Source organism: Aquila chrysaetos, chromosome 11, assembly GCF_900496995.4.
Source record: "Aquila chrysaetos chrysaetos chromosome 11, bAquChr1.4, whole genome shotgun sequence".
In the NCBI taxonomy this organism is placed as follows: domain Eukaryota; kingdom Metazoa; phylum Chordata; class Aves; order Accipitriformes; family Accipitridae; genus Aquila; species Aquila chrysaetos.
In genome coordinates this window covers 22983132-23000403 of record NC_044014.1, presented here as the reverse complement: position 1 = coordinate 23000403, position 17272 = coordinate 22983132, and the positions used below count along the sequence as shown (strand labels likewise).

The window sequence follows — 17272 nt, the reverse complement described above, 5'->3', positions numbered from 1 at the left end:
ATCCTGTGAGTAAGAAGCGGACATTCAAAAACCACCACTGAAGTGAAAAGAGTCTTCCCCAGGAAAAGCTGTGTATGGGCTTAGAAACTGTCAGGAGCCATTCTTTGAGTTATGGGGTAGTTTTCTGGAAGTATTTGGGTATGCTCATTAAAGGTGAGGGCTCCTCTAGCTTTTCCAGCTTTATTCCTGTTTTCTGTAAATCTTTTCTCTTGTATTAAATGCATAGCTTTCTCTCTTTACTTTTCTCCTTGTTATTCTTTCAGTATAGAATACAGAAGGAAAGTATAACAAAGCCTTAAGCTAGTTATTAAGTTCAATTATGAATAATGAGTAGCCTGTCACACATTAAAAGCCTTGGTGGGGGAAGGGATGTAGGTGAGCTTTATCCTTCAGACAGCTCTGCCTTCAGTTTGGTACCCGATCTCTGGGCAAGGTGTCTCTCAGCTACCGTGGGCGCTCCCCTGTCACAGGCACGGAGCCGGGCAGGTAGGGCTGTGGCGTAACTTAGGAAATTAAAACTGTGGTTTATGAGGCAGCAAGCAGGGAACAAGGTCCCCCCCCCCTCAAGGAAAAGTAGGACATGAGTCAATACTTTTTGGAGAGCTGAAGAAGCCTCGCCCAGGAGCTGCAACCCCCGCTGAGCCCTGCGCAGTGCAAAGCTGCCTTCTGCCCCTCCGTCTTGCTATTGGCAAGGCACGGGGGAGCCCGAGCGGGATGCGAAACCCCAGCAGTCTCGCCACTGCGTGCAAAACTCCCTGCGAGGGCCCCGAGTGGCTCTGCGGGCCGGGAGGCGTTTGGGGCACCCATGAGCCAGCTTTTCAGGTTTGCCCAGCCCCGGCAGCTCCTCGCAAACCTGCTCTACGCGTGAGGCATGGCAGCCCTGTGAGCAGGAGCCATCCCGGCATTTGAGACACCCTGGGTTTGCAAATGAGCGCGTTTTCCAGGTGATGGCCGTGCAGCTCTGCCCAAACCCTGGGCTGGGGGCAGCTGCTTGCTGGTGACGGGAAGGGGTGAAGCCACACGCTCGCACCACTCCCGTTAAAACCCCTGTCTTAGCCCAGCATCAGTGGCCGTACCACTGCTGGAACACGCAGCAGGGCCTGGCGCTGCCACTAACGCTGCTCTCCTGTGGGACTTTGCAAACAGCTAATAAGCTGCTGCTGCTTCATCGCCAGCACTTCTGTATGTGGGAGGGTCCTCACACGTCCCCTTGGCAGCATCCCCACCGGAGAGCCGGTTCGTGGGCTGCAGCACGGCCACGTCAGTTCCGCGGCTGGTTTTTCCAGCCCGGTGAGGTGGCGGCACCAAACTGTGTCAACAGAATTTGGCTAATAAAGAGGAGCTGGCTCCCTCTGCAGGTGAGTGTGAAATGGCTCCGGCTGTGAGAGGGAAGCCTCAAGGAGGACGGGCTCCTCGAAGGTGATGATTTTGACTCACCCCACCATTAAATGGCAAGGAGCAAAGAGCACCTCTGTGCCAGGAAACTCTTCTCTTTGGCCGATGCAGGGACCTGTGCTGCTCAGCCCCAGCCACTCACCCCTGACGGGCAGGCCACGGACCTCTCTCTCACGGTCTCCATGCACCCCTGATGCTCTTGAGATCGTAGGCAATGCCTTCCTCTGATGCTTCCACATTGCAAATACTTCCCACAGAGGAAGGGAATGAGTCCAAGCTCTGTGGCTGTCCAGTCCCAGAAGTGGCCATTTGCCACTGAGACCACTGTTGGAGTGGGCAAGTCCCCTGTCCCCGCAGGGACCTGCCTGGGGCTGTCACGGCAGGTGGAGCTGCGCAGCAGGGTTTGCTCCTGATACCTATAACCACCCCTGTTTCTGGGAGCAGGGAATTATCAGATTGGTGCAAAGGTCCCAACACTGACTTATTTGAGGAGGGAGGTTTTCTTGGAGAGACGAGCTGTATTTCAGTGGTGGGGATTACCCGGCTCACCAGCTGTGTTGCAGGGGCCGGAGTCTTTCAGGCTGCTGGAGTTACAAGTCATCTCCAGGCAGTAGCTATTTGCCGCTGTGGTGTCAGCCCAAGGGGCAACATGCGGGAAGGGTTATTCCAAAATAAAGCACCGCTCTCCCCAGCACCGGTACGCAGATGGCTATTCCTCGTTCCTAGCAGAGAAAAGCCAGCTGCTAAGCTTGGCACAAGCTCCCAGCAAGGTGCGTAAGGGACAGTGTAACACAAGCCACCAGTGGTACCCGACAGGAGTACTCTCAATGTCCCACCTCGGCAGTGGTGTCAGGCAGGGATGGGAGATGGAGGTGAGCTGCAGAGCAGCAGCAGGCATGGTGGCATGGGCGGCAGGGGGGTGGTGGGGTGTCCTCTGCGGTTAGCTTACAGCAAAAGCCTGCTTGGTCACTCTCTGTGGGTACCTTGCTGCAGCAGCTCCTTGGGTGGTCTGTGCCCTCTCCTGGTGCTGGAAGTGAGAGAAATTTCAGCTGCAAATAGGGCAAAACTTTTGGACAGTGAGGTGATGAATTTTTGGTAGGCTTTATTGGATGCACTGACACTTTAGAGTTTGTAAATCAGATTTGATGCCTTTCAGAGAGGAGGGCTGTAGCATAAATTACAGGTCACAACGTGCATCGTCCTAGGGGGGCAGGGGGTGTGTGTGTTCACTACTTGGGCTACTACTTGTTCGGGTGCAGGAAGGACCAGCTGCTCTGCAAGGCTCAGGGAGCCCAGTGTGATGGCAAGGTCGGCAGGGCAGCACCTCCTTGCCAGGGCCAGCCAAACTGCATGATGGGGGACGCTTGTGCAGGGTCCTGACACTCACAGCAGCCCCTGCTTGCCTGGAGAGCAAAGTGAGTCCCAAAGGCAGTGCAATGGAAAACAGCTCTTTTCCTGGACACTCAGGCAAGGCATGATCTCAAACAACAGAAAGACCCATGGTTGCTCCCAAGCTGTGCTTTGGAAGGGCTCCCCAAAGGCTTGCAAACGCCAGGGACGTGTAACATGCCATAGATGCTCCTGCACCTCCCAGCTGGCTGGGAGCTGGGCACCATGCCTTTCAGGACAGCTGAGGGCAGCCAACTGCTCCAAATAGCTGATGGGTCTATTGGGGTTCAGGAAGCTTCTCCTTCCCCTCTCAGCCTCTTCCCTCTTGCTCAGGGACTGCTGCTGAGTAAGATGCTTCTCACCCTCCAGCGGATCCTGTTTACGCCCAGCAAGGCCATTCTACCTGCTGGTACTCTAGGTTGGATGCAGCTGGGGCTAGTTTCTTCTCAGCTTCTTTCAGCTACCCTCAGTGGTGTCTGTAGCAGGAATGGCTGTGTAGCAACCTTCTTAAGGAAAACTTTTGTATTATTATTTAATAATAAATTTGTACAAGTGCTATGGTAGTGATGCTGTTGACTAACCTAACCCAGCCTCCTTTGAATTCAGTTATATGTGTTCCTGTAAGGCAAGCTCTTCTGAGATCGCACTACGTGCTGATGTAAAACTCAGGAATCTCAGTAAAGAGCTTTGCAGAGTTGAGTTTTCTTCTGTTATTGGTAATCCTGGAAAACTAGAGTGATCCTGCTTGATTGTGAAAAGGTGAGTGTGCTCAAAGTGATATGTAGAACCATTTAGCAGTTGTTCAAAGGAAACAAAATGACTTTTTGTTTTTATGAAATCCAAGAGAACAAGGAAGGTTGGAGGAGTTACTGAAAACAGAATGGTAGTGTTCACAAGGGTAAGGGCAGCCCCGTATATCTAACGTCTGCTCTTAGAAAAGTATGTCAAGTAACAGAACAATCATAGCTAAACCATTCTTGAAAGCAACACAGATTAACGTGTGCATCTTGCCAAAAAAAGAGAAGAAAAAAAAATAGAAACAGCATTACATGTTCTGCAAGTGGTAAACTCAGTGTTATAATCCCAATGATACGAGTTCAACAGAGGCTTTGGCTGGAGGTGAACTTCAGTGCCTTTTGTGTAAAGCTTCACGTGAGGCGATCTATCAGTTCAAGCAGTGGTAATGCTGGATTTTGGACTCTAGGCAGGGAAACATTAATGGCTGTGACCTGAACCCGCTAACGACATACATGGACTGCTATTAAGGCCAGTCTTATTAAAATCTAAACTAACTGGGAAGAAGGGTTGAACAGTTAATTTTCATTAAAACTAAACTGGCAAGAAGCTGAGGGCCTCAGCAAGAACAAAAGACAGAGATTGGTAAAAGGTGATCTTAAAAATGAATTGCTTTGCTCTCTTCTCTCTTGCACTTGCCCCCTGGATCAGCGGAGTGAGGGATGGTGCTAAACACATATTTTGGCAGGAGATGAATTAACAAAGCTGAGAGTAACTACAGATAGTAAAAAATTGGCTGAATTAGGATCAGGCCTGGAGGCATCTCAGAGGAAGCCTGAAATAATTAATTGTAAGCAGCGTGGCTGGGGTGCGAAGTTACAAGTAGCACAGGGCTGGAGCCGGTGGGGAGGAGAGCCCTTCAAGCTGTGCGTGAGCCTGTGTGCTGTGCTGCCGTCGCTGCCCTCCCCTGCCCGCAGCTGCCTACCCGTAAAAAAAATTCCCCTTCTTCTCCCAAGTCTGGCTGAGGTGGCCTTCAGGGCCATGTTCTTGTTTTAGAAGAAACATGTTTTTATAATACCCCTACCGCCAGACCTGTGTGCATTCCCTCAGGCCTTGGCTCTGGATGCAAAGCTGCTTTCTCATTCAGCCTTAGCTCCTCTGAGTCCAATGGTCCATCCTTTCCCTGCCTGTAGTTTGGGTTAGGAAGCGGGGAGGAGCTGAAGAAACAATTGCAGACGTTTTGGGCAGCACACAGACACCTTTCACAGTTCAGTGTTTGGATTACAACCTATCCACAGTTTGTCAGGGCTGCCCAGCAGCAAATGGAGCACCTATATTGTAAGAAGAGGTTGAGTCTGAGCAGGGAAGCTGTATTACAGTAAATCTTGCACAGAATGGGCTGAAAAAAACCCCAGATGTTGAACCAAAGGTTTGAAGACTGTCCTTCTCCGCAGGTCGTACCTTGCCAGCCAAGGAATCCTCTGGCTCTATCCGTTCAGTGCTGGATAAAGAAGTGTGGGGTCTCATTACCAGCGCTTTCCAAAGATGTTTCACGAGGCATTCTCCAAAAAGTTGCAAAAAAGAAGGCAAGTAGCTGGCGGTGGTGAGCAAAGCTTTGCCAGGGATCAAAATAGTCTCGAGACAGAAACAAGGAGGATGAATGATGATTTTTTTTTTTCTCTTTTTTTTTGTGAAAAGGCAGAAATGAGCACTTTCTCCTCTGGTTACAGGAAAAGCATTTTAGTCCCACTTCTGTAGCCAGTGGGTTTTACAAAGCAAAGTGCTGAACTTTCATTTTGCTCTCTCAACTTTGCCTGGGATTGGCAAATAGACCAAGACTCTGCAGCCTTGATAGACTTCAGCTGGAGGAAAGAGGTGATGTTTTGTATGTGTCTGGTGCTGGTGTAACTTCTGCTAACTATAAGTGCAGATGACTTAATTGGGCTTTGGAGCATGAGAATGATGAAGGAGAGGGGCCAACATAGAGCCATTGGCAAGGTCTGGCTGCGTGAATGACCCTGGGGCTATTCTGTTTGGCTTAGCAAAGGAGAAGGTGCTTTGTATGTTTGAGAATGCAGGGTGGAGAGCTCTTACACACCATAACCAACGCAGGCAACAGCTCACAATGGCAATTTGGTTAACGCAATAATGTTGTTACTGTGCTGTGGTTTATTTCACTCTTGTTCAAAGCACCAGATCTGTTCTGGCTGAGAAATTCTGAGTGCTGTTTTGTACAAAGTCTCTCTTTAATGAACAGTTCAGAAAACACAGGTAGGTACATGCATGAATGCCTGTAGATGTTCTTAAAGTCAGCCTAAGCTTTGAGACTTCTGTGATAACGATGTAGCTGATCAGGCTGTTTAAAGGACACCTTTGATCTTAAGAAGTCCTTCAGCAGGATTCTTGTACATGCATTTGTTCAAAACCGTGTTAGGTAGTGAGACTGGTCTCCTTCAGCCTCTAAATTTTCAACTGTGAAAACAGACACTGATGAGTTAAATTGACAAATTCTCTGCTAATCTCAGGTTCTCCAGATCCTGCGTGTATATTCAACTGTTGTTTTCAGAACAAAGTTTGAAGACATAGCAACTCTAGGCAAAAGCCCAGCTGCCCACTTAATGCACTTGGCATAATCACTGTTTCCAAACACCAGTAGGTCTACTTAGAGGGTTTAAAGAGCAAAAGGCTTTGTAAATGGTACATGCTACCACAAAACCAACAAGAAAGCTCCTTAGAGGTGATTTTCATCATTGATGTTTCATATGGGATTTGTAAACCTTAGCTTAGAGCCGTGATAGCATTCATCCAAAGGGTGATTGCAGATTATGACATCTTTGGGTTAATAGCTGTTGATGTCACCATCACTTTGTTTAACCCTTAGGACATTAGCTGTCTCTTATGTTATTTTTCTCTTTGGAGATATTTCACAGTGGTAAGAGCAACTAGGTCAGAGAGCAAGAAATAACTTGGAGCACTAGCAGACTCCAAATAGTCCCTTCTGAGAGGTCTCATCTTCCCATTCAGTGGGTCTGCTTTGGTTTTGCCCTGTTTGGGAAATGCTGTCTTGCCTGGCAGAGGGAAGGCAGTCCCATCCAGCGTGTTCCCCAGAAGCTGTCTTTCAGAGTATGTACACATCAAGGGACAATACTGTGGCTAGCTGTATGCAAAATTGTTCTCAAATGCCCAACTTTCTCCATCATCACGCAGATCCCTAAGAAGGACCATGCCCAAATGCTGTACAGTGAGGGTTTGATACAGACATGAGGGCTGCTGCTTATGGCTGTATTTTGCCAGGGTAAAGAAGAGACATTATTGCTGACCTGTTTCTCTTAATGACTGCCAGTCAAACACCATTCAGGGACCTGCAAGGAAGGACTATTTCCTCTGGTACTGTGCAGATGTTAAACCCTAAACTGTTTGTATCGGCCTATTTGGGTGACTCTTGCAAGGCAATGCAGCTGACCTGAGACGGGGGAAGCAGAAGGATGACAGATGGACTGCTTGCAAGGAGCAGGGGATCCTCTCTTCTCCCTGGGCCTGAGGGCCCTGCTTCTCCAGGAGAGGACAGCTAAGAGCTCAGGAGTCTCAGGAAGGAGCACAGCCAGCCTCCTGCCTGCTCTTGCTTTTAGGGAGTAAAAAGGGTCTGCTCAGAGGGTGATGCCTTCCTGCTCTTTTGCGGGCTTTTGCTCCCCTCTAATGGCCAAAGAGCTGAGAGCCCCTTTGCTGGAGACCATGGTGTCACAGGCTCTGGTGACTGGTGCCAGAGGCTGCCCCTGTGCTAGTAGCCCTGTGAGGCACCGAGCTGACTTCAGCTCCAGGCAGACTCACGGTTATCCAGCACTGCACTGGGGATGGGGCCAGGGTCTCCCCCAGCTCTTCCTGCAGCTCTGATTGCTGGATTTTACCTTCCTTGTTTTCTGCTCCACCTCCCAAGAAAGGCACCTGTGTCGTGGTGGCTGGGAGGAAGGGTTACAGCTAAACTTGGGAAAGAGAGGCAATGCAGGCAAATCAGTAAATCTGCACAGATCGGAGCCTTCCCTAAGTCAGGGCCTCCTCCTGCCTACATCACTAACTGAAGCTCTCTGCCTTTGACACTTGCACTGCAGCTTTTCCCTCTTGTTGGAACAAGTTATGCCCACTGCCTAGGTTTTACCCAAACCAGCTATAAACAGTCTTTTGCAGACTGGTGCTCCTGAGGCCTCAATCTATGCAAAAATGTGTGTGTTCGTGTGCTCGAAGCTTTGGCTTTCAAACAGCTGCTATTTATTTTGTTGCATTACCTGCTGTTGCTCTTTTTGAAAAAAGCTCTTTGGAGCTGCCCACATTTGAAGTGCCAGAAAATGTAAATAATACCTTGGTTTGTGTCAGCTTTTGCATCGAGGGATTGTCATAGAATCATAAAATAGTTTAGGTTGGAAGGAACCTTTAAAGGTCATCCAGTGCCAACCCCCCTGCACTGAGCAGGGACATCCTCAACCAGATCAGGTTGCTCAGAGCCCCGTCCATCCTGACTTTGAAAGTTTCCAGGGATGGGGCATATACCACCTCTCTGGGCAAACTGTTCCAGTGTTTCACCACTTATGTAGGCCTAAGCTTTGCGTTAGCTGAATATAAGCCTAACAGCCCAGGGTAATTCCTCCAGCATCTTCTGTCAAGCTCTTTGCTGCAATGTGTTAAACCTAGGTTGCTTTCCAAAGTTAGGGAGTCAATCAGGAGAGAAAGTTTGTCTTCTTATCCTTACCATTTCTTCTCACCTCTTAAACCTACTTAAACCAAACTGCAGTGTGTGTAACAAAATCATGGCTTACCTGCCATGCTACTTCTGTTGGTGTCAAAACGGTTAAAAGATATTTTGATCAAGAACACAAAGATTGTTCTTTGGTTTTGTAGCGTGGTCAGTGTGGTGGAGAAGCTGCCCCTGGGAGGGCCCATGTCTGAAATCATATTCTCTGCAGTGAAGAGGGACATATGGAATCCGGGCATTATCCTAAGCTTTAATGAAAGCTTGCACTGCTTGTGCAAGGAAATCCCTCAATGGCTTCCACTGTGCTCTGATGTGTAAACCACAAGTAACAATCACAGGCAGCACGACAAGCTGATTTGGAGGTGGTTCTGTGCCATCCTGGCCTCCTGTGCAAAAAAATGGCTGTTCTCTGCGCTGGTGGGGCTGGCAGCGTAGCTCAGACCAGCATGGGTCTGTCCGAGCGAGGCTGGCTCTGTGTGTGCTCTCTCTTGTCCTGCAGAGACTGTCAGGGCTCTCTTATTTAAGGCCAGCCTGAACTGGCATATCCCACCTGGAATTAAAATAAATAAATAAAATAATTTTAAAAAATCTCTGCCTCCTTGTTTCCATGTCACCACCTGTGTGGAGCAGGTAGGTAATTGGTGACAGTACAGCTACAGTCAGCTAGCCAACGAGCAAGTGAAGACCTTGGTGGCCACACTGCCCCTGTCCCCCACACTGATAATGTTTTGCCACTGCCCTAGTTGGTGTAGCTGCTTTCTTGGCTCCCACTACGCATCCAGTGTGGTTAAGTCCTTCTACAGACTGCTCTGTACAGCTTCTTTTGTGCCACTTGCTATGGAAGTGATTGATCTGTGAGGCCAGGGAGCCATAGATGCTTGTTGTTCTTTACCTTTCCCAAAGACTACTTTTTGTTAATTCGCCTGTGAGATTCTTAGGAAATAGATTACCTACTCTATCTTCCTAGAAACCACCTCCTGCACTTTGGATCCTACCAGGATTTGGCATGCTGGTACTCGTCCTGGGTGGTACCTGGAGTCTTTCACAGTTTTTTCATGTGCTCTTCAGACTTGGCGGAAGTCAAACATGCTATCTACCAGCAAAGTAGTCCATTTGTTGCTTACTGTCCTGATATAGGGAATTGTTTAAGACTTGGGGTATAAAATATGATATTTGGGCAAAAATCAATTTTCCTGTAACCTTGTCCACAGGGCAAATGAGACTATAGGTGATACTCAGTCACCGTATCAGAAACTAGTCCTCCCTCCACATATACATGTGAAAAAGTGAATCTTTACCAGAAAACTGAAAGTCTGGTTGCAAATAGCAATTTGAGCTTTAAACGAGCATTTAACATATTTAGGGCTACCTCAAATAAGATTTCTTTCTGGAACACTGTAGAAGCAATCTAATGGGAAACCCCCTCTCCAGCAGGCTTCACAGCCTTATTTCATGGTCCTCAGGAAATTGTCCTTTCTCTTTCAGGTCCTACCTAGCCATCATGGGCTCAGATTAAAGGCATGGAACCTTCTGCTCCACAGGGTCCCTGTCTCCTCCCCACTCATCTGGAGGACAGAAGGATAAAGTCCTTCTCTCCCACTGGTTCAGGATTGCAGCCCTGATGTTCCTGAATGAGAACAGTTGTGTGTGAAGTGTTGCTGGGGGTCTGCTTCCTCACCTGCAGCAGCTGAGCTCTGTGCAACTCACTGTGATGTGTGGAAATAAGTTCCACTGTTTATTTACAAATCACTTAGATGTCTACATTGCACGGCAGCTTCTAAACAATCCTGAGTCCAACAGTGGTTCTAAGCACGGTGCCAGTGACCAGGCACTGGCCTTGGCAGCTGTCTGCATGCTAGCCCACCCTGAGCTGGGAGTGCAGACAGGTGTATTTGGTATCAGGGAGGAAAGGGGATAATGGCAATGTCACAGCTCTATCTGGATTGCTCAGGTGAACTTTCAGCCTGTCAAAGAGAAAGTCCTGTCTTACTAGTCAAGACAGGCATCTCGGAGGATGCTGAGGGCCTCATCCCTGCTGTCTGCTTCTGTTCTTTGCATGTGTTGCGCTTGTTCCCATCTGCCAAGGAGGCACCCGGGGAGGGCTGCCAAGTGGTACCAAACAGCTGCAGTCACAAGCTCCTCCTGCATCTTAACTGAATGTGCCACCACCTAAGAGGTGGACGGACAGACCTGCTCTAGGAGAGGCCTGGTTCTTGTTCATGTGGCATGAAGCAATTTCAAAATGAAAAATTTCACTACTGATCCCAGGACTCGGTTAAGAATAAGAAATTATGTCAACATCAGCACCTTTTCTACTCAACTAATCCAACTCACTCTTCCATCTCCCAAGGGGAATTTAGAGACTTTTCCTCTTGCTGTATGGTGTCTTACATAAAGGAGGTTTTGTTTAACAATTGCTAAAGAATAGGTCAGACACGCAGGTATTTTGTACTTGTAGTCCATCAAGCAGCTAACCAGTGTACTCCATCTAAGAACAGCAAATCCACAGGGAATATGCAGGCAAGGGAGTCAGCAACAGTGAAACCATTGTCCAGAGTATGGGAAGGGATAAATTTATAAGGTGTCCAACATGGCTTTGCTGTTGAATAATGAGACTAAATGTCAACTTGTGTGCATTAGAAGCTGGAGCAAAAAACAACCTGCTTGTGTTACTGTGTTGCCTGTGTTCTGCTCTTATCCTTGGCTTTATTGGTGGCTGCACCTAGCCTTTAAGTGTGTAGAGGCCCTTGCAACAGATGAAAGTTGCCTTCAGCATGTATCTGTGCTGTTGGTGTTCTGCCTGATGGTGCTACTGCCCAAAGTGGGGGATGAAAGATGAAATACAAGTGGCCCAACTTTTCCAGAAAGTTCTCTAACTTATGCTGGATGGCTGCTGAGCTGCAGGGAGTGCAGGTGGGAATGTGAGATCTTCAAACACTTGTTATTCTCTACAATTTCTTTTTTGTGTGTCTACTAATGCAGTCTTTGTGTGCATCTTTCACATGCTGGCTGATCCCTGTTACAAATTCCATTCTGTAAAGTCTGTTGCTGAAACAAATATGGCGTTTTCTCTGACTGTTTGTAGGTCATGACAAAGACACTTTGGCTGCAAAACTGCTGTGATGTACAGCAGAGCCTTTCTAGAAAGGCTTTGCTTAGCCCAGGGAACAAGCTTCCCTGTATCTACAGGAATTGCCCCTTGAGAGTAGCTGACCGTAGTCAGAGATAGATAGTAAAGGTATTAATAGTTCATAATTAATAAATTAGAAAAGTGTCTGCTGATATGCAGGAAAAGTATTATCTTAAAATATACTATCAAGGATGGAGGGTGTAATCTTGGAAATACTCTTCCTCAGGTGATATGTTAAAGAAAGTTGCCATTTTGTATTATATGGCAGGAATGGTAAAATAAAAAAAAGCCTTATGCTTTTTCCCTCAAGTTTTAAGAAACTATAGGAAACAGACTTGGAAATCACCAGACCTGAAAGATAACATTGGCCCTGTCCTAGTGTAACCGTTCCCTTTTCAGGTCAAAGAGAAGCCTTTTAGAAATGTGTGACTGCAATCTCATCGCCAGTACCTCCTTTAAGGATGATTAAGGTCACTACAGTTAGAGGGAAATGATCTTGGAGTGACCTATGTGGAGTGGAGGAGCATAAAAGATGCAGTGATTCCAGCATAGGCCCTGTGGAGCAGCAAATTAATGGACAACAATTTCTGCTCTGTCCTTTCATATCACACACTAGCAAAGGCTTTTTCACTGAATATGGTAGTATAACCATCACCACCAACCCCCCAAAAAAATTTTTTTTTTTTTTTTTACCAGGGCAGCTAAAGATTGGAGTGCAGGAAAACTCCGCAAAGCATTGGAGCTTGGTTCTGCCAAGGATGCAGGCAGGAGGGTAAGGAAAGAGCAATGGGAAAGACACTCCGTACAGTCCTAGGGATGCAGTCCTCGAGATGCAGTCCTCCAGTCAGGGCAGGACCTCCTGGGAGCTGCGAACACTAACGAGAGATCCATGCAAGGCACAGAGGGAGCCCATGCTATGTACAGGGTGTTGTCCCTGTGCAGGGTATGACAAAACCACTGCTGTTAAGAAACATATAAGCTGGCCTTTCTGGAGAAACTTGAAGTGCTCTGGAAAAGGAGGAGTGTAAGTTAGGGACAGTGCAAAAATCACCAAGGGATTTTCATTGCCACATGTCAAACTCTTTCCCGATTATCTCCCACTGCTGCATTGTCAAATACAGAGCAAACGACTCATCCAGGCAAATGTTTGCCTCCTCTTTGCAGAGGCAGCAGTTAAGCAAGTGACTTGTGTACAGGTGCAGCGAAGTCTGCATAAGGCAAAACCCTCCCCAAGTCTGTGAGCTTTGTAGCACGTTCCTGTTGCACGCATGTAAAGACATAATACTTGAGCGAAACACTAAGTTGAGTGAAGCGACCGGAGGGTGCAATGAGATATGCTATGCTGTGTTCAGGGGATTTTAACTATGCCGTAGCCATTTTCAGCTACAGGAACTTAAGTAGGGAATTACCCAGAGCCCATCTAAGTCTCCAGCAGCAGCAGCCAGATGCTTCAGCCTACGGTGAAGAAGACGCAACAGCTAACTGCAGCCGGGGTAAGGGTATTTCTGCCTGCTGTTGATGACAGTGTTGGAAACACCCTGCCCATCTACTGGGGGGCTAGCTGGGCTGGATGGGGCTTGTACGCAGCAGGCAGCAGGACCGCCCCCAGCCCGACGGGGCCACCGGGGACTCTCCCTCCGTGCCCGGGGCGGTAGGCACGGAGGGAGAGTCCCCGGTGGCCCCGTCGGGCTGGGGGCGGTTCCCGGTCCCGCCCCCCCGGGTGTGATGCCGGGGCGCAGCGCATCCCCGGGACTGTATCCGCCGGTGCGGGGTGGGAGAACGGTTGGTTTCGGCTGGCTCCCGGGAATGCTCGATATGGAACAGATCGTTGACCCGTCGGAGCTGCAGTCGTTGGGGGAGTATGACTTCGAGAAGAACTTCAACGACCGGGAAGCCAGGGAATGGATGCGGGAGAATTGGTAAGAGGAGAGGAGGTTGCGGCTCCGGTGCATCCCGGGTATCCCCGTTGGGTCCTGCTGTTTCTAACGGGGCGGGTGTGGGGTCCTCAGCCCCGAGGAGGAGGAGGCTGGGGGGCTTTTGTTGCAGTGATGGTGCAGGTGCCGGCTGCACGCCTGCGGCTGTCTGTCGGGGAAGGGCTGCGGCAGCACACGGGGCAGAGCAAACGCTGGTCGAAGTTGTGCCGCAGCGCGTAGGGACGTTGTGATGTGGCAAGAGGGCAAGGAGCAGCTGCGGACGGCCACTGCAGCCTTTGCACCGGCAAACAGTGCCGTGCTGCCCTAAAGCCTTGGAAAGGAGTGGGACGTAACACATGGCCCTTGAGCCTCTAGCTTTCTGGTGCAACTGGCCTCTTTAGGCAAAGAGCATCCTCTGCCTGTAGGGTCTCACGTGTAAGTGGATAAAATGCATTGATGTGTTTGCTTGGGATCCTGCTCACAGGTTATCAGATGCCACCTCATCCCATCAATGTCCCATGGAAATCTCCACAATGTAACAGCTCACTTTCTTTTCTGCAGTCCCCAGGGTTTTTCCTCACCAGCTCTGCTCACTGTCAGGGCAGGCTTCTTGTGACCAAGCCCAACCTTAACACAAGAATGGGAGATCTTTTGCTTCTTGGTGAGAGTGCTCTGCTGGGGCTACAGAAGTCCTGTTGGAAACAGGTCAGTCTGGGTCTTTTCCTGACTGCTGCCTCTCCTATACTTGCAGGCACAAGTCTCTATATCTTGCTGCAGCTTATGTGATCCTGATCTTTGGAATCCAGCACTTCATGAAAGGATTGAGAGCCTATAGCCTGCGCCCATCACTGACCCTGTGGTCCCTCAGTCTGGCCTTGCTCAGGTAAGAGCCTTTGCTAAAGATGGAGACAGCTGTAGACCTTCTCTCAGGACTGGATTGATGGGAAGTTCTGGGTATCCACTATGTCATTAGGGAAATAAATGGGTTTTTCCCCTTGGAGGCCCTCTCCCACAAGGGCAAGTGAGCTGCTCGTACAGGTCATTAGTTCTCCACCAGAAATACTCCAGCAAGCCAAATGTGTTGCGGAAGGACCCCTGGGGACTGTGCTTGAAAAGCATTAGTGGGTAGATTTGAATATGAAGTCTGCAAGAGCAGAGATCCTCGTTCAAAAGGTGCCTGACAATTATAAGTTTGATTGGAGGTCTATTACTCTTAAAAATGGAGGTGATATTTTTTTTCCCTCCACCTTTTTCTAATCCTGTTGCGTAGGATGTGGGGAAAATTCTGGTACACTCACAGAAGCCCCTTTCTTACTGTAAATCTAAAGAAGAGCATGAAAGAAGCTGGAAGGTCCTCTCTGGCCAGTAGCATAAACTGGCTGAATGTATCAAAGTTGCTGACAATCACCAGTCCTTGGGTTGTCTTTGCAGTATACTTTGATACAGGGGAAAAAAGAATAAAGTATGAGCAGTTGCAATGGCAGGAGAATGACAGTACAAAGGCAGGGTTATTTTGCTGCCCATTTTTTAAAGACACCTTTTAAGAACAGCCTGGTACTGCCGCCAAGTTCTAGCTCTGATTTCCACCCCCTCCAAGACATGCAAGATGTGAAGATCAATCTAAAATATCTGTTTTCAAACTGTCCAGTCTTATAGTACTGGTTTCCTGCTGTGACCGTGAGAATGATTCAGATCATGCTCTGTAATTAAACAAGCAGGTGTAATTTTTCCAACATTCATCTCCATACCTTTTCAGTCTGTTTGGTGGGAGAGAGAAAAACTAGACTACTGCCTCTGTAATTCCAGAGGAGTGTCTCTGCCTACCCACACAAGTTGACTTTGGTCAAGTCTAAGGGACGCTGCGTGCCCTCTGTGAGGGTAGGGCAGGGCATGGCAGTGGTCTGTAAAATCACAAGTTGTGGGAGAGGGAGGGTCAGGGGATGACTGTTCACAGTCTGTTTGGAGACGAGCTCATGTGAATGAAACGTATAGGTTGATAACAAAGAAAAAGCTGTAGGAACTGCCTGCCACAGAAGGTTGTAAATGCTCCCTGGGCATGCACTGTTGGCCCCTGTCAGGAGATGGGACACCAGGACGATTGTCCCCCTTTTCAGACCAGACATGGCAGCTCTTACTCTTGAGTGCCTCTTCAAGCAGTGGAAGCAGAGGGTGTAACAAGGGAGCATTGTTCGCTGCTCAGACCTTGGCTGCTGCTGCCATCCTCCAGGAGCTGCTGCATGGCACCAGGCAAGCCAAAGGGCTGTGTTGGTAGCTCACAACTTACTTACTCCTTGTGCCTTGCTCTTGTTCTGGTGTGCAGCCCTTCCCTGCTCAGCCTTGCAGAAATATGAGTGTTTGAAATCCCGGCCAAGAGGTCTTGGGCAAGCCTGTGCCCAGCAAACAGGGGGCTGAAACCTGCTTGGAAGTCTAAGAAGACAACAGTTTGTTTAGATGTCCCCGAGACTGTCCTGGGCATCGAGATGGAGTTAGCTGAATATTCTCGGGTGCTGTCGGAGGCTCTGGTAGGGCCCTGGGCACAGTGTTCAGCTCTCCTCTGTTTTTCTTGCAGTGCCGCTGGGGCCTGTCGGTTGTGGAAGCTAATGATCTTCATCCTCTCTACCAAGGGATTTAAGCAATCGGTGTGTAGTCAATCCTTCTACATCCACCCAATCTCCAAGCTTTGGACCTATATATTTTTGCTGAGCAAAGTCCTGGAACTGGGTGAGTCTGAAGCTTCTCCTTATCCAATGTGTTCATAACTCCTTTGCTTTTACAAGCAGGGTTTTTTTTACAGGTCTCTGTCCAAATGGTATTCGGAGAACAGGGCTGTCTAGCCTTGCACGTGTCACTCATTTTCTCGCTCCCTGTCGCTCAACCCAGATGAGATGTTCGCTCTCCACAGGGTTGCAGCCTGATGTTATTGCTCTGGTTTGATCCCCAGGCCAGTGTCTGGACTAGGCAGTTCTGCACTGGGATGACTGCAGTGAGGAAGAAGTAGGCAGGCAGGGCAGGGCTGGGCTTTCCACCCAGTTTCCATACAAAAAAGTACGGAAGAGCTGGTCTGAAGTGTTGTGTAGGTAGAGCTAGGTAAGCAAGCCTGGGGCAGGGGGCTTTTGTACCACAAACGTGCCAGCAGGTAAGTGCCTACATGGGCATTATCGATACAGACAATTCCAACGGGAACCTAGGTTTTGGTGGGATCAAGCCACATAATGGATTCAGCACTGCAGCTCGCTCATTCTGCCTCACATGAAAACTTGCGCAACTGCTGTGCTTCTACCTGACTAACAATGCATGTCTCCCCCAACACAAGGTGACACCGTGTTCATTGTTCTCCGGAAAAAGAAGCTGATCTTCCTCCACTGGTACCACCACACCACCACGCTGCTCGTCACCTGGTACGCCTATAATGATATGATGGCTGGGGGCGGCTGGCTTGGAGTCTTGAACTACAGTGTCCATGCTATCATGTACTCCTACTATGCCATGCGAGCTGCAGGCTTCCAGCTATCCCGCCTCATCGCCATAACAATCACCCTTATACAGATGCTGCAGATGCTGACATATGCAGTAATTAACATCTTTGTCGTCTACTGGAAGGAGGATAAGGTCTGCCACACCACCTGGACGATGCTTTTCCTTTCATTCATTATGATTACCAGTCTCCTGGTTCTGTTCTGCAACTACTTTTTCAAGACTTATCTGAGAAACACCCCAAAATCAAAGGGGGAATAAAACCAGGGATGGAAGAAGAGACTGGGGTGGAGCGGGGGAGAGGGAAAGGGGAAACTTTTTACTCTTGTCTGGAGCTCAGGTGCCTGATGGGATGGGTGTGATGGGGGTTAAGAGGAGGTCACTCTGGATAACAGCCTTCAGATTAACTTGCGCATTGGCCTTTGGTGTGTCTGCCTTGCAGCGGGTGGCATGCCAGAGTGAGGTGTGGGTTGTCGCAGGCTGATAGCAGGA

The 17272-nt window shown here is 48.8% G+C and overlaps 1 protein-coding gene across 1 annotated transcript; it reads left to right on the top strand.

Moving 5' to 3' along the window:
- Window positions 1–13105: 13105 nt before the first annotated feature.
- Window positions 13106–17041, top strand: ELOVL3 (ELOVL fatty acid elongase 3). Its single transcript, XM_030030851.1, has 4 exons — window positions 13106–13312; window positions 14058–14189; window positions 15876–16027; window positions 16620–17041. The coding sequence occupies exons 1-4, from the start codon at window positions 13119–13121 to the stop codon at window positions 17039–17041; spliced, it is 900 nt and encodes a 299-aa protein (XP_029886711.1). The 5' UTR covers window positions 13106–13118.
- The last annotated feature ends 231 nt before the right edge of the window (window positions 17042–17272 follow it).

Coding starts and splice junctions, on each gene's coding strand:
- ELOVL3 (XM_030030851.1), top strand. CDS start 13,119: ATGCCGGGGCGCAGCGCATCCCCGGGACTGTATCCGCCGGTGCGGGGT. Junction 13,313..14,057: donor GAATGGATGCGGGAGAATTG/GTAAGAGGAGAG, acceptor CTATACTTGCAG/GCACAAGTCTCTATATCTTG. Junction 14,190..15,875: donor CTCAGTCTGGCCTTGCTCAG/GTAAGAGCCTTT, acceptor TTTTTCTTGCAG/TGCCGCTGGGGCCTGTCGGT.